The sequence below is a fragment of the Rhinolophus hipposideros genome (assembly GCF_964194185.1).
Source record: "Rhinolophus hipposideros genome assembly, chromosome: 21".
Lineage (NCBI taxonomy): Eukaryota > Metazoa > Chordata > Mammalia > Chiroptera > Rhinolophidae > Rhinolophus > Rhinolophus hipposideros.
Window position 1 is genome coordinate 42803915 of NC_138067.1, and position 12190 is coordinate 42816104.

Genomic DNA, 12190 nt, shown 5'->3' on the forward strand with positions numbered 1-12190 from the left:
GAGCAAAGACCTGAAGGAAGGGAGGGAGGAGCCATAGGGATCCCTGGGGGAAGAGTGTCCTAGGCAGAGGGAACAGCAAGTGCAAAGGCCCTGAGGCACACACATGCTTGGTGTGCACAAAGAACAGCTGGAACAGTCAGTGAGGGGGAGAGTGGCTGGAGATGAGGTCAGAGAGGCAGGTGAGACTGGAGCCCCTCCCCCATCCCAGAAAGGTTCAGAGCAGAGCCGGGACAGCATCTGAGGTGGGGTGGAAGCAGGGAGCCCAGCAAGGAGGTGATTGCAGTGGCAGGTGGAAGAGGGTGGTGGCCGGACCTGGGTGGAGGCCAAGGACATGCTCACATTGCAGATAACACTTGTATAGGTGCCTGCAGCCAGGAAGTGTAGTCCTGACGGTGTGCTCGCTGCATGCCACCCTACCGTTCTAGGCCCGGCCGTGATCTCACCACAGAGGACAAGGGGCTTGGGGGGGGAGGGGGCATGTCACTGGCCTACGCCACACAGTGAGCAAGTGGCCGAGCCAGAGCGCCAGGGCCACACGCCGCACCTAATGCCTGTCCTGCTCATCAGATGGGTGCCCCCATTACCAGGACCCCTGCACTTTGACCCCCAGGAAGGTGGCGGGAAGAGAAATCCTTCAGGCTCCTCGAGCCTCAGATTTTGCTGGCCCCGTGAAAGCTAGCTCTCATCTGCTCAATTCCATAGTCCTTCACTTATCGGGCACCGACCTCGTGCCAGGCACTGATTACTGTTCTAGGTGCTGGGGATGCAGTCGTGATCAGAAGTGACAAAACTCCCTGCATTTGTGGGGCTCACACATGAGTGGGGGAGGCAGACGGTAAGCAGAAACTCAAATAAATATAAAGGATCGCACCAGACGCTCTTGTCTGTATCAGAAAGAAGGAACGGAGCGCGGTCGGGGCAAAGCACTGCCGTTAGCAGGGCCTCAGGGAGGCAGCAGAGGTTCGCCAGCTGCGGTGCTGCCTGGCGTCTCGGTCTCCCCTCCCCCTGCATCGTTTGTTCATGATGGAGAATTTTAAACATACACCAAGGGAGACAGAATCACATGCAGAACCCCCTATTCCGTCACCCAGCCCCCAACCATTGATGCGTGGCCGGTCCCGCCCCGTCCACCCCCCCCCGACCCCGTGCCATGGAATGTCCCCAATGGAGCATGCCAGTTTTCAAACAGAAAAATAGAAAAGTGTGAGGTGAGCACCCAGCCCCTGGCTGCCAAGAGCCCCAGGGGCGTTGCTCTTGCTTGATCCCATGCCTGTCCCTCTGTCCACTCCCCACGCATCGCGGTAGGTGGGTTTTTAAAACTTTCTTGATGTGTTTAAAGTTCTTGACATCAGTGCCCTTCACTCAAACACATCAGCACACGTCCGATTAACTAGAGTTCGGTATTTATGTATCTGAGGATAAAATGGATAGAGCGACATGCATAGCGGTAGGGACACCATTCGATGAGTGGTGACAAGGCATACACGTGTGTAACCCCGGCCTATGAAGACTGGACTCTCCCTCAGCCGTCTGCCCCCACACCGGTAATGACCACCCTGCCTTCTTAGGACGTCCTCTGTATCCTCCTCTGACGTCCTCGCTAGTCTGTCTCTCCAAGTAGAAAGTCAGCTCCACGGAGGCAGGGACTTCATCTGTTCAGTTGTATCTCGAGCACCTGGAGGAGTCCCTGGCACAGAGTAGGCGTGCAGGAAATGGTTGTTGGGGGGGTAGAGGGGTGGGTGGGTAGGTGGGTGGATGGATACATTGGGTAGACGGGTAGATGAGTGGGCACATGGGTGGCTGGACAGGTGGATAGATGAGCAAGTGGATGAGTAGACAGGTGGGTGGATAGAGAGGTGGGTGGGTGAGGGAACTGATGGGTACATTGGACGGACAGGTGGATGGATGGCCAGGTGACAGATGGATCAGTGGAAGGATGGATGGGTGGGTGAGCAGGAGCCCAGCTGGGCCCTTCTACGATGGCATCCTGAGGGGCGGCCAATTAGCTCAGTGGGTCAGAGCGCGGTGCTCTTAACAGCAAGGTTGCCGGTTCCATCCCCACAGGGGCCACTGTGAGCTGCGCCCTCCACAACTAGATTGAAACAACTACGTGACTTGGAGCTGATGGGTCCTGGGAAAACACAAATACAAGTTTTAAAAAAAAATGAAAAAAGATGACACCCTGCGCCTCACCCACTGCCTGTCTTCTGCCTCCTCTCTCCCAGTCCCTCCTGCTGTTCAGCCGGTCCCTGGACACCAATGGTGACTGCTGCCGCCTGGTGGCCGATGGCTGGCTGGAGCTCCAGCTTCCGGATAGTGAGAGTGCTGTCCGGCTCCTGGCGGCTTCCTTGCGGCTCCGTGCCCACTGGGAACATGCCTTGGACCGGCAGCTGGCTCGTCAGGCCCGCCGGGGGCAGCGGCAGCCAGAGGGGGAGGAGGAGGAAGAGGAGGAGGCGGCTCCTGTCCCCCGCAAGGAGGTGGAGGCCCTGAGCAGGGAGCTGCTGCAGTTCATGGCGTCCAAGGTACCGTTGCCTGGGTGCCTGCACCACCCTGGGCCTGAAGGGCACCCGCCACCGGGAGGAAGGCTCCAGAGGCCTGGATGCCAGAGCCCCTACTGTGCGCACATTCGGGGTTTTTCAAACCAGAGGTCGATGATAAACCCAAGATCCCACAGCTTGGGTTGGAGCCAGGGTTTGCCCCAGGAGCCTGGCTCCAGAGACCATGCTGTTAACCCCTGTAGCCCTTATTCCTCAGATGCGTATTAATCACCTACTGCATGCGCCGTGCAGGTTCCCCCTCATTAACAGTTACGGGCATTCAGGGTGTGCGAGGGAAGCGGTAAGGTACCTACTCATGGAGGCCAGTCGGACAGGACTGGGCAGAGCAGATTTGAAACCAATCCCTCACCTCTTAGGTGGGGAATTGAGAATTGATCCTGATTCTGCTACACGTGGCAGGGGTGGGCGACAGGGTGCAATCCAGGACGACTTCGTCGCGGTGTGGAGGGACCCAGTGACCCAGGGGAAGAGGAACAGGTTGTGTCGGGGAGGAGGAGCTAGGTGGTCAGACTTAAAGGCTACACTCAGGTCTGGATGTGGCCCCACAGGTGGCAGAGCAGACGGGCCTGAGATGGGAGGTGGGGCATCGGGGCATGTTTTAGACAAAACTCAGGTCATGAGTGTCTGACACCTGTTACGATTAGCTTAAGCAGTTGGCCCTCGTAAGTGAAAAATCCAGGGTGGACTTCAGGCACAGTCAGATCCAGGTGCTCTGCTAGTGTCTCCCTGAGTCCATCTCCTGTCTCTCTTTCCTCAGGTTCTCTATAGCCTCCGGCGTCTCACGGGGCTGGAAACCCAGAACCTCTATGTGGGACCCCAGACCATCACAACTGCCCCCAGTCTCCCCGGCCTCTTTGGCAACTCCACCCTGTCCCCCCACCCCACCAAAGGGGGCTACGCAGTCACTGACTTCCTCACCTACAACTGCCTCGCTGTGAGCATGGACCCCACCTTGGCCCCTTACCCTCCTGCCCCTGAAGATGGGATTTTAGGGAGCTCCCCCCAACCCCATTCCAACCTCGTCCAGGGGTACGGGTCCTGGCTGTGTGTGGTGGGGCGGGGACGGGGGCTTAGCCCTGACACGGCCTGCCCCCAACAGAGCGACACGGACCTGTACAGTGACTGTCTCCGCACCTTCTGGACCTGCCCCCACTGCAGCCTGCACATGCCGCTGACGCCCTGGGAGCGCGTCGCCCATGAGAACACCTGCCCTGAGGCCCCGCAGGACGGCCCCCCGGGTAAGGATGCGACTGTGGGGACTGGGGGCCTGGGGCCCCCCGCAGCTGTCTGTCTGTCCCTGGTGGCCTTCTGTGCGTCTGGGCACTCGCTGGACACACTGGGGATTGCCTGGCCGGTGCCACATACAGACTTGGTCACAGACAGCTGGCACCCGGGGTGGGGAGGGCCTGGAGTGCCACCTCGTTCTCATTTCTGTCTGTCTCTCTTTGGTCTCTCTGGGGTCTGCCGCTGTGTTTCTGTCTGTCTGTGGCTCTGTCCACCCTCCTGTTACCCAGGGGATGCTGCAGTGGGCAGACGCTGACCCAGTGCCCGCTGTCGTGCACAGCCCCCACCCCAGGGCCTCTCAGGCTGTCGCTTTCAGTCTCTGGGACACAAAGTGCAGATTTGCCTGTGTGTGCACGGTGATCAAGGAAGGCTTCCCAGAGGAGGCAGAGCCAGATTCCCCAAAGGCTGGGAGCGCCTGAGCCCCTGGGGTGCCCGGAGTTTGGGTGGGGGTGAGAGCCCGCAGTGGAGCGCCCCCTCAGCCGCCCTTCCCCTCTCCCTTAGGGGCTGAGGAAGCCGCCCCGGAGCCCCCGCAGAAGGCGTCGGCGCTGCAGAGGCCTTACCACTGTGAGGCCTGCCAGCAGGACTTTCTGTTCACGCCCACGGAGGAGCTGCGGCACCGGAGGCAGCACATGTGAGCCCAGCGCAGGGCCTGGCGCTCCCCCTGAGCCCCTGTCCCCCCCAAGTGGAGAGGCGGCGTGAGGAAAGTGTCGCATACTGAGTCGGACCTTTCAGCTCGCTCCTGCCCACCCTGCAAGGAGCAGCTGCCCCGTCGGTCGACCCCACGGTCTCTCTCTCATGCCGTCCGATGGGGCCTGGGGTGGCTGTGGCCGAGCAGGGATTTCCGCTTTGGAGACAAGATCGTGGTGCCTCGGGCTGCTGCTCTCACCTGTCCCTACGGGGCCTCTGCTTTCCCTTGAACGCGGGAGACCAGGCACTGGCTCATCCACGCCTGTCACTTGGAGAGCTGGTGCGGAGGGTGGTGTCAGTGTTCACGTGGGACCACAGGCTGCCCTGCAGGACCCACCCCCAGCACGGTCACGGGGGCCGTTCCTGCTGCAGGGTCCGTTCTCAGCCCCTCACGACGGTCCTGCCACGCCGTCCCCCTCCCTGAAGTGCCTCCTTGCCGTGGTGGGGGAGGGGGGCACCCCTGCCGTAGATGCCCCCTCCCTGGCTGCCGTCCTGGGCTGCTCTCAGGCCTCCTCCGCTCCCTGCCCTGCCCTCGCCTCCCTCCGCCCGCACTCCCCGTGAGCTCAGACAGCTCGGCTCCATGCTCACCAGCCCGTCCCGCTGCCCACCGCCCCAGCGCCTGTGTCTGGCTGCCTTCTTGGCATCAACACGTGAAGCTTCATGGGCGTCCCAGGCTGAACACAGCCGAAGCCGAATCGGGTTCCTTGGGATAGCCCCTTCCCAGTAAGTCAGTTTTTAGTCAGTGCTCATTCATTCAGCCGTTTACCATTCATACATTCATCTTCTGTCTCTCTACCAACTGAGATGTTTGAGCTCTACTTCCGGGAGTTTGTATTCCCCCAAATCAGAGGCCTGTGCCCCCGCTCAGTACCAGCGCACCTCCATTCCCCGTCAGGCTGCGGTCCTCCATGTCGCCTGGGCCCTCTCCCACCTGCTTGCACTCTTAGCCCGTCCCATTGGCACCCCCTTCAATACGGCTCCAGCGTCTGACCGCTAGTCCCCTCCTGGCCTGGCCCACCTGGGCTCCTGCCATCCCATGCACGGACTGTTCTCCCAGCTGGCCAAGGTCAAGCCGGCTGGTGTAACTAGTCAGTCACATGTGCATGTGCAAATAGAATGTTTTGAGTTTTCAAAACCCGGGACCATACCACCCATGGCTCTGCAACTTGCACGTAGTAGAGTTTGGTGACCTTGTGAACCGGTGAGCCTGCATGTTCTTTTGCGTGGCTGCAGAGTGCTCCGTTACATGGCTGTGCACACGCTTGTGTAAGGAGACAGTGAAGCTGCTTCCGGTCTCTGGCTCCTACAAACAGTTGGCACGGATATCCTTGTACACATGTAATTCCCAGATGCATGGGTGTAGGATAAATGCCTGGAGGTGGAATCGCTGGTCCAAGGGAAGGTGCGTTTTACAGGTCATTTGATCCATTGTCCCAATGTCCTGCCATACAGGCTGTCCCGACCTACATTAGTTTTATTTCCCTTGAGTGCCCATTTGTATTTCCTCTTCTGTGCTGGCTCCAGTCTTTGACTATGTTTTTCCTAGGCTCTTTGTCATTTTCTTACTGTTCACAGCAGCTCTTTATTCTGAATCTTAAGCTTCATCATAGATGTAACAAACGTTTCTCCCAGTCTGCTGCTGTCCTTTGGCTTTGTTTATGGTGACTTTACTCAAAACTTTTCCATTTTGGGGTTGTTAGATCTCTGTCCCTTTTCTGTTACGGCCCCCGAAAATGCCTTCCCCAAATCAGAGTAAAAATCGAGAAATAAATGGATGAAGGGACAGACTAACCTCAGAGCTTCCCCGCCCGTCCAGCCAATCTCAGAACATTATGGCTTGTCAGGACACTGTTCTTGCTTTCCTTCCTTTTTCCATGTTAAAACAAAATAAAATGAACGTCCTACAGGCAAGAAACAGAGTTCTTTGTGTTGGGGAGCGGGGGCCTGAAAATGAAAGCCACCCAGTGTCTGTCAAAAAGCCGTAAGCATCTCTATTATGTCCATCCTGGGGGAGTGAGTCTGAAGGAACCTGCTGGAAGAAGGGAGGAAACAAACTCTTAATGCCCCAAGATGGCCATTAGGGCATCTGTCCGAATTGAGGAAACCCAGGGGTCATCGACCCTCAGGGGTGAACTCTATGACCCTTAACAGTCAGTCCCAGACGTTATTACCCACTCCTTACCTGGGGAGATGTGTGTTCCGGTACGTGTGCAAAAACTCCAGGTGGGGCCGGCTTTGCCATTCCCACAACTGCATGGAATCAACCTGGAGACATCATTTTGCACCCATTGGCCCAGGTTAAGAAGATTGATGATGCCCCCTGCTGGTGAGTGTGGGGAAATGGGCACTTGTATCCACATTGAAGGGAATTGGTCCTCTTGAAGATCGATTTAGCAGGAGCTTTTTTTCTTTTTTAAGATTTTTATTGGGGAAGGGGAACAGGACTTTATTGGGGAACAGTGTGTACTTCCAGGCCTTTTTCTGCCACGTCACGTTGTTATCCTTCCAATCTTAGTTGCAGGGGGTGCAGCCCACCATCCCTTGCGGGACTCGAGGAATTGAACCGGCAACCTTGTGGTTGAGAGCCTACTGGCCCATGTGGGAATCGAACCGGCAGCCTTCGGAGTTAGGAGCATGGAGCTCCAACCGCCTGAGCCACCAGGCCGGGCCTAGCAGGATCTTTAAACATACAAATTGTGCACGCCTTCATTCCAGTCTTTTATTAGATTGGTGCAAAAGGAATTGCGGTTTAAAAGGTTAAAAATAATTGCAAAACTGCAATTACTTTTGCACCAATGTAATAAAACTTTCCCTGGAAGCACTACATACAGAAGTGCCCACATCATAAGTGAGCAGTGTCGTGCAGGGTGTCAGGCAGGGTCTCAGCTCCCGCTCCCCACATAAGAACGCAGGACACGGTGAGGCCAAACAGGAACACCCATGGAGCCATAGATAGGGGAATCAAACCAATATATTCTCGCTGGCGGCTGGGCTGGAGACACAGGAAGCAGGAGCTACATAATCTGCCTAACAGCAGTCCACGCTTGCCAGCCACCATCTTCTTGCTAGCCCCCATTCTTTCTGCTAGCGTAGCCACAACCGTTATATTAGTGGCCAATGGCCTACGGGTTACAGCTGACAGCCAACTAGCCACAGCTGCTGGCCATCTGATCACAGTTGATGGCCATTTACTACCCGAGCCAGCACCTTTCTATGTGAGGCCGAGAGCCTGGAAACTGTTTTTTGGGGCTTTGTCCCCACAAGCAGCTTAGTGAATTTTCCCAGAAAATAAAACGTACCTGTGCCACTAGCATCCGGTCCAGAAAGTAAACCAGACCAGCCTCCAGCAGTCCAGCTGGGGCTCCCTCCGCTCCGCCCTACCTCTGCCCCTCCTCCCCCAAGGAGTGATCCAGTCTGACTTCTAACACCAGTGCCCAGTGTTGACCATTCTAGAACTTCAAAAAAAGTACTCTCTTGTGTCTGGCTTCTTTTATTCAACATCATGTTGCATGGAACTGTTGTTTGTTCATTCTGTTGTATGAATTAATCACAATGTATTTATTCTTTTGTCATGGGCGTTTGGCTTGGTTCCCGTTAAAAATAATGCTGCTGGAACACACGGTACCTGGCTTTTGGGAAGCACCTTTGTGCATTTCGGTTGGGCATGTATCCAGCAGTGGATCTGCTAGTCACAGGACTTTATGTTCAGTTTTAGTAGATTCTTCGAAATTCTTTTCCAAAGTTGTTTTACCAATTTGCGCTGCCATGAGCAAAGTATGTATGAGAGCTTGAATTTGCCACGTACTGACTCGGTAATGTCGGTATTTGTTACTTAAGCCATTCTAATGATACTTATTTTGGTTTGAATGGTTTTCATGATGACTAATGATGTCAAGTATTTTTTCATGTGTATTTTTTCATGGGCTTATTACTTATTACATTTATTTATTTCCTTTCGGTAGTTTATGTTAAATATTTTGCTTCTTACAAAGGTGTTTTATTGAGTTATTTTAATAGGCTTTTTTTCAATTTTATTGAATAACTTTTTTCCAGGACCCATCAGCTCTAAGTCAAATCGTTGTCCTTCAATCTTTTGTGGAGGGCACAGCTCAGCTCCAAGTCTAGTCGCTGTTTTCAATCTTTAGTTGCAGGGGACGCAGCCCATCATCCCACCGGAATTGAACCGGCAGCCTTGTTGAGAGCTCGCACTCTAACCAACTGAGCTAACCGGCCACCCATGATTTATTTTTATAATAAATATATAGTTTAATGTTTCTCTAAATATAAATATGCTTGTCAAATATATATATTATGAATATATTCTCCAAGTCGATACTTGCCATTTAATTTTCTTAAGTGTCTATTGCAGAGCAGTTTTTAATTTTGATGGAATTCAATTTATCATTTTTCTTTTATTTCTACTTTAAAATTATTTTTATTTTATTATTTTGTTTATTTTATTTTAATTATGTTTATACCTATTTTATTTTATTTATATTTATTAATTTTATTATTTAAATATTTTTATTTTTATTATTCGTACTTATATTATTATTTGTACTTTTTGTGTGCTACCTAAGAAATCTTTGCCTACCCTCCCAGGTCATGACATTTTGCTCATATGTTTTCTTCTAGAAGTTTTATAGTTTTAGATTTTACTTTTAAGTCCAGGTCCATTTCCAGTTTTTGTGTATAACATATGAGTCAAGGTTCATTTTTCTGCATGTTAATGTCCAGTTGTTCAGCCCCATTTGTTGAAAAGACTATCCATTCCCCTTTGAATTAACTTAATACCTTTATTGAAAATCAATTGACTAATCCACATGGGTCCATTTCTAGGCTTTATTCCATTGATCTATTTGTTGGAGCTTATCCCTGTATCGCATTGTCTTGATTACTGTAGCATTGTAGTAAGCCTGGAAATGTAGTGCAAATCCTCCAGTTTTGTTCTTTGTCAAAATAGTTCTGGCTGTTCTAGATCCTTTGCATTTCCATATACATTTTAGAATCAGCTTGTCAATTTCTACAAAGGCCTGCTGGGATTTCAGTGGGATTGTCTTGACTCTACGGATATTAAGGGAGAATTGACATGTTGACATTTCAACAATAGTAAGTCTTTCAATCCATGAACATGGTATAGCTCTCTTTTAAAAATGTATTGCAGGGCTTCCTTAACTTCCTCAGCAATGTTTCATGGTGCTCAGTGTACAAGTCTTACACAACCTCAGTGCAGGCCTGCGAGCCATAGTTTGCTGGCTCCCGGGGCTGATCACTGCATCAGAGGGCTGGGAATAGGCAGGGAGAACACTGTCATCCCTATTCTATGTCTGTTCCTCAGCTGTGAAATGGGGATAATAGTCCCATCTCACAACGTTGTGAGTGTTGAATGCATTAATCCATGTGCTTATAACAGTGCTTGGCACATAATAGGTGCTCAGCAAACAGTAGCTACGATTACCCCTAATGCAATAAGAAAGGCAACCAAGAAGTGCTAGAAGTGCTCGTCAGTCACCCGTCTGTGACATCAGAGAGAAATGGGGGCATTTCTCACATCATAAATCTGAATACAGATCTAGGTTTTTCTTCCCTCTTACCTACTGCATCCAATCAATCAGTAACTCTTCCTTTCTGCTTCCTTTGTAAAAATTTTACAGGACTTTATTGGGGAGCAGTGTGTTTCTCCCAGGACCCATCAGCTCTAAGTCAAGTTGTTGTCCTTAGTCGTGGAGTCTCAGTTGTGGAGGACGCAGCTCAGCTCCAAGTCCAGTTACCGCTGTTTAGTCTTAGTTGCAGGGGGCGCAGCCCACCATCCCTTGTGGAAGCCGAACCAGCAACCCTGTGGTTGAGAGCCTGTGCTCTAACCAACTGAGCCACCCGTCCACTCCATTCCTTTTTTAAAATATATATATATATTTTTTTATTTTTGAAAAAATGAGAACAAGAAATTCTCATTTTTTTGAGGGTCACCATTCCACCATTGGGATCATCCGGGATGGACCAGAATTCGGTCTGCTGACCAGCACTCCATACACCTGGGATCGTCTCCAGGCTTTGGCTTCAGCGAAATGAACGCCCTTGGGCTCACATGGCGCACTCAGTCCTCACTTCCCAGTCTCCTCACTCCCTCCCTGTCAGGATTCTGCCTCCCCACTCCCTCTCCCCACTGCAACTGCTCCGGCAAAGTCAATGGTGACCTGCAACTGTTTATTCTTTGGTCCTCATCTTAGTGGTGTTTTGCATTTACCTGCCTGCCAGGAGCTGTTAGTGTCAGCACACTGATGACCGTTAGGTGACACGTTAATTTGATGGCTCCCTGTCTCTGAAATGTGGCCCTGTTTCTGATATTCTTTCCCTGCACACCTTCCTAAGTAGTGTTGAGTCTGCCCCCTGCTCCCCTCCCACATCCTGCCCTGGCCTGCCTCCATTCTCACTCCCTGTATCAGTGTCGCACGGCTGCCATAACAAAGTACCACTGAACCGGTGACTCAGAACAACAGAAACTTCTGTCACAATCTGAAGGTTAGAAGTCCAAAATCAAGGTGTCAGCAGGGCTGTGCTCCCCCTGAAACCTGCAGGGGAATTCTTCCTGGCCTCTTCTGGCTCCGGGTGCTTTGCCAGCCATCTTTGGAATCCCTTGGCTTGTGGCTCTTGGAATCCCTTCAGCTGTCTTCACATGGCTGTCTTCTCCCCGTGTGCCTGTCTGTGTCCAAATTTCCTTTTTTTTTTTATAAAGACACAGTCATATTGGATTAGGGCTCACGCTATGACCTCATCTTAACTTGATCATTTGCAAAGACCCTATTTCCAAATAAGTCATATTCACAGGTCCAGGAATTAGGACTTCAGTGTATCTCTTTGAGGAATACAATTCAACCCATAGCACCCCCTCTAATCCACCCTCCACCTGGCAGCCTAAGGGCCAAAATACAAACCCAGCTCTGTCCTTTACTCAAGATTCTTTTTTAAAAAAATTCTTTCAAGACAGCGGAGTATTATTCAGCCATAAAAAGGAATGAAGCTCTCATACGCGTTACAACATGGATGAACCTCGAAAACGTTATGCTGAGTGAAAGAAGCCAGATACGAAAGGTCACATATCATAGGATTCCATTTATGTGAAATGTCCAAAACAGGTAAATCCATAGAGACAGAGCGTGGTTTGGTGGTTTCCTAGGTTTGGGGTTTAGGAAGTGGCAGCTAAGGGGTAGGTTTCTTTTGGGGATGATGAAAATATTCTATAATTGATCATGGTGATGGGTGCACAACTCTGTGAAGGTACTAGAGCTATAGAACCACACGCTTTAAATGGGTGGATTTTATGGTATGTGAATCACATTGCAGTAACGCTGTTACAAACGCCTTCCATGGCTCTCCAGCGCCCTTTGGAGGGAGACCAGGCTCATGACCTGCCCCACATTCCGACGCCTGAGTTGCATGACCCGCAGGCGCACTGCTCTGGCACATATTCACAGAGAGAGACACCGCCATGGACTCATGCAAAGAAGCACCCAGTTATAAAGACCCGCTTTGCCACACAATTCCCACCCAGACACACATAGCAAGGCCCGGAGTCATGGACATCGCCACCCCCTCTCCCTAGCAAGGCACAGCGTGACAGCCGGCCAGGGACCCAGCCATTCCTCGGGGACACACACACACAC

The 12190-nt window shown here is 51.9% G+C and overlaps 1 protein-coding gene across 5 annotated transcripts in view; it reads left to right on the plus strand.

Annotated features, from left to right (window-relative positions):
* DHX34 (DExH-box helicase 34) overlaps positions 1-8764 on the plus strand; it is a 28530-nt gene extending 19766 nt beyond the window's left edge. For all 5 annotated transcript variants that reach the window (XM_081030599.1, XM_081030596.1, XM_081030597.1 and 2 more), the window contains exons 13-16: positions 2226-2522; positions 3316-3492; positions 3658-3796; positions 4344-8764. In XM_081030599.1, coding sequence (XP_080886725.1) covers positions 2226-2522; positions 3316-3492; positions 3658-3796; positions 4344-4477 — 747 coding nt within the window. In that variant the 3' untranslated portion in view covers positions 4478-8764. The remainder of the gene's footprint in view (positions 1-2225; positions 2523-3315; positions 3493-3657; positions 3797-4343) is intronic.
* Positions 8765-12190: the final 3426 nt, after the last annotated feature.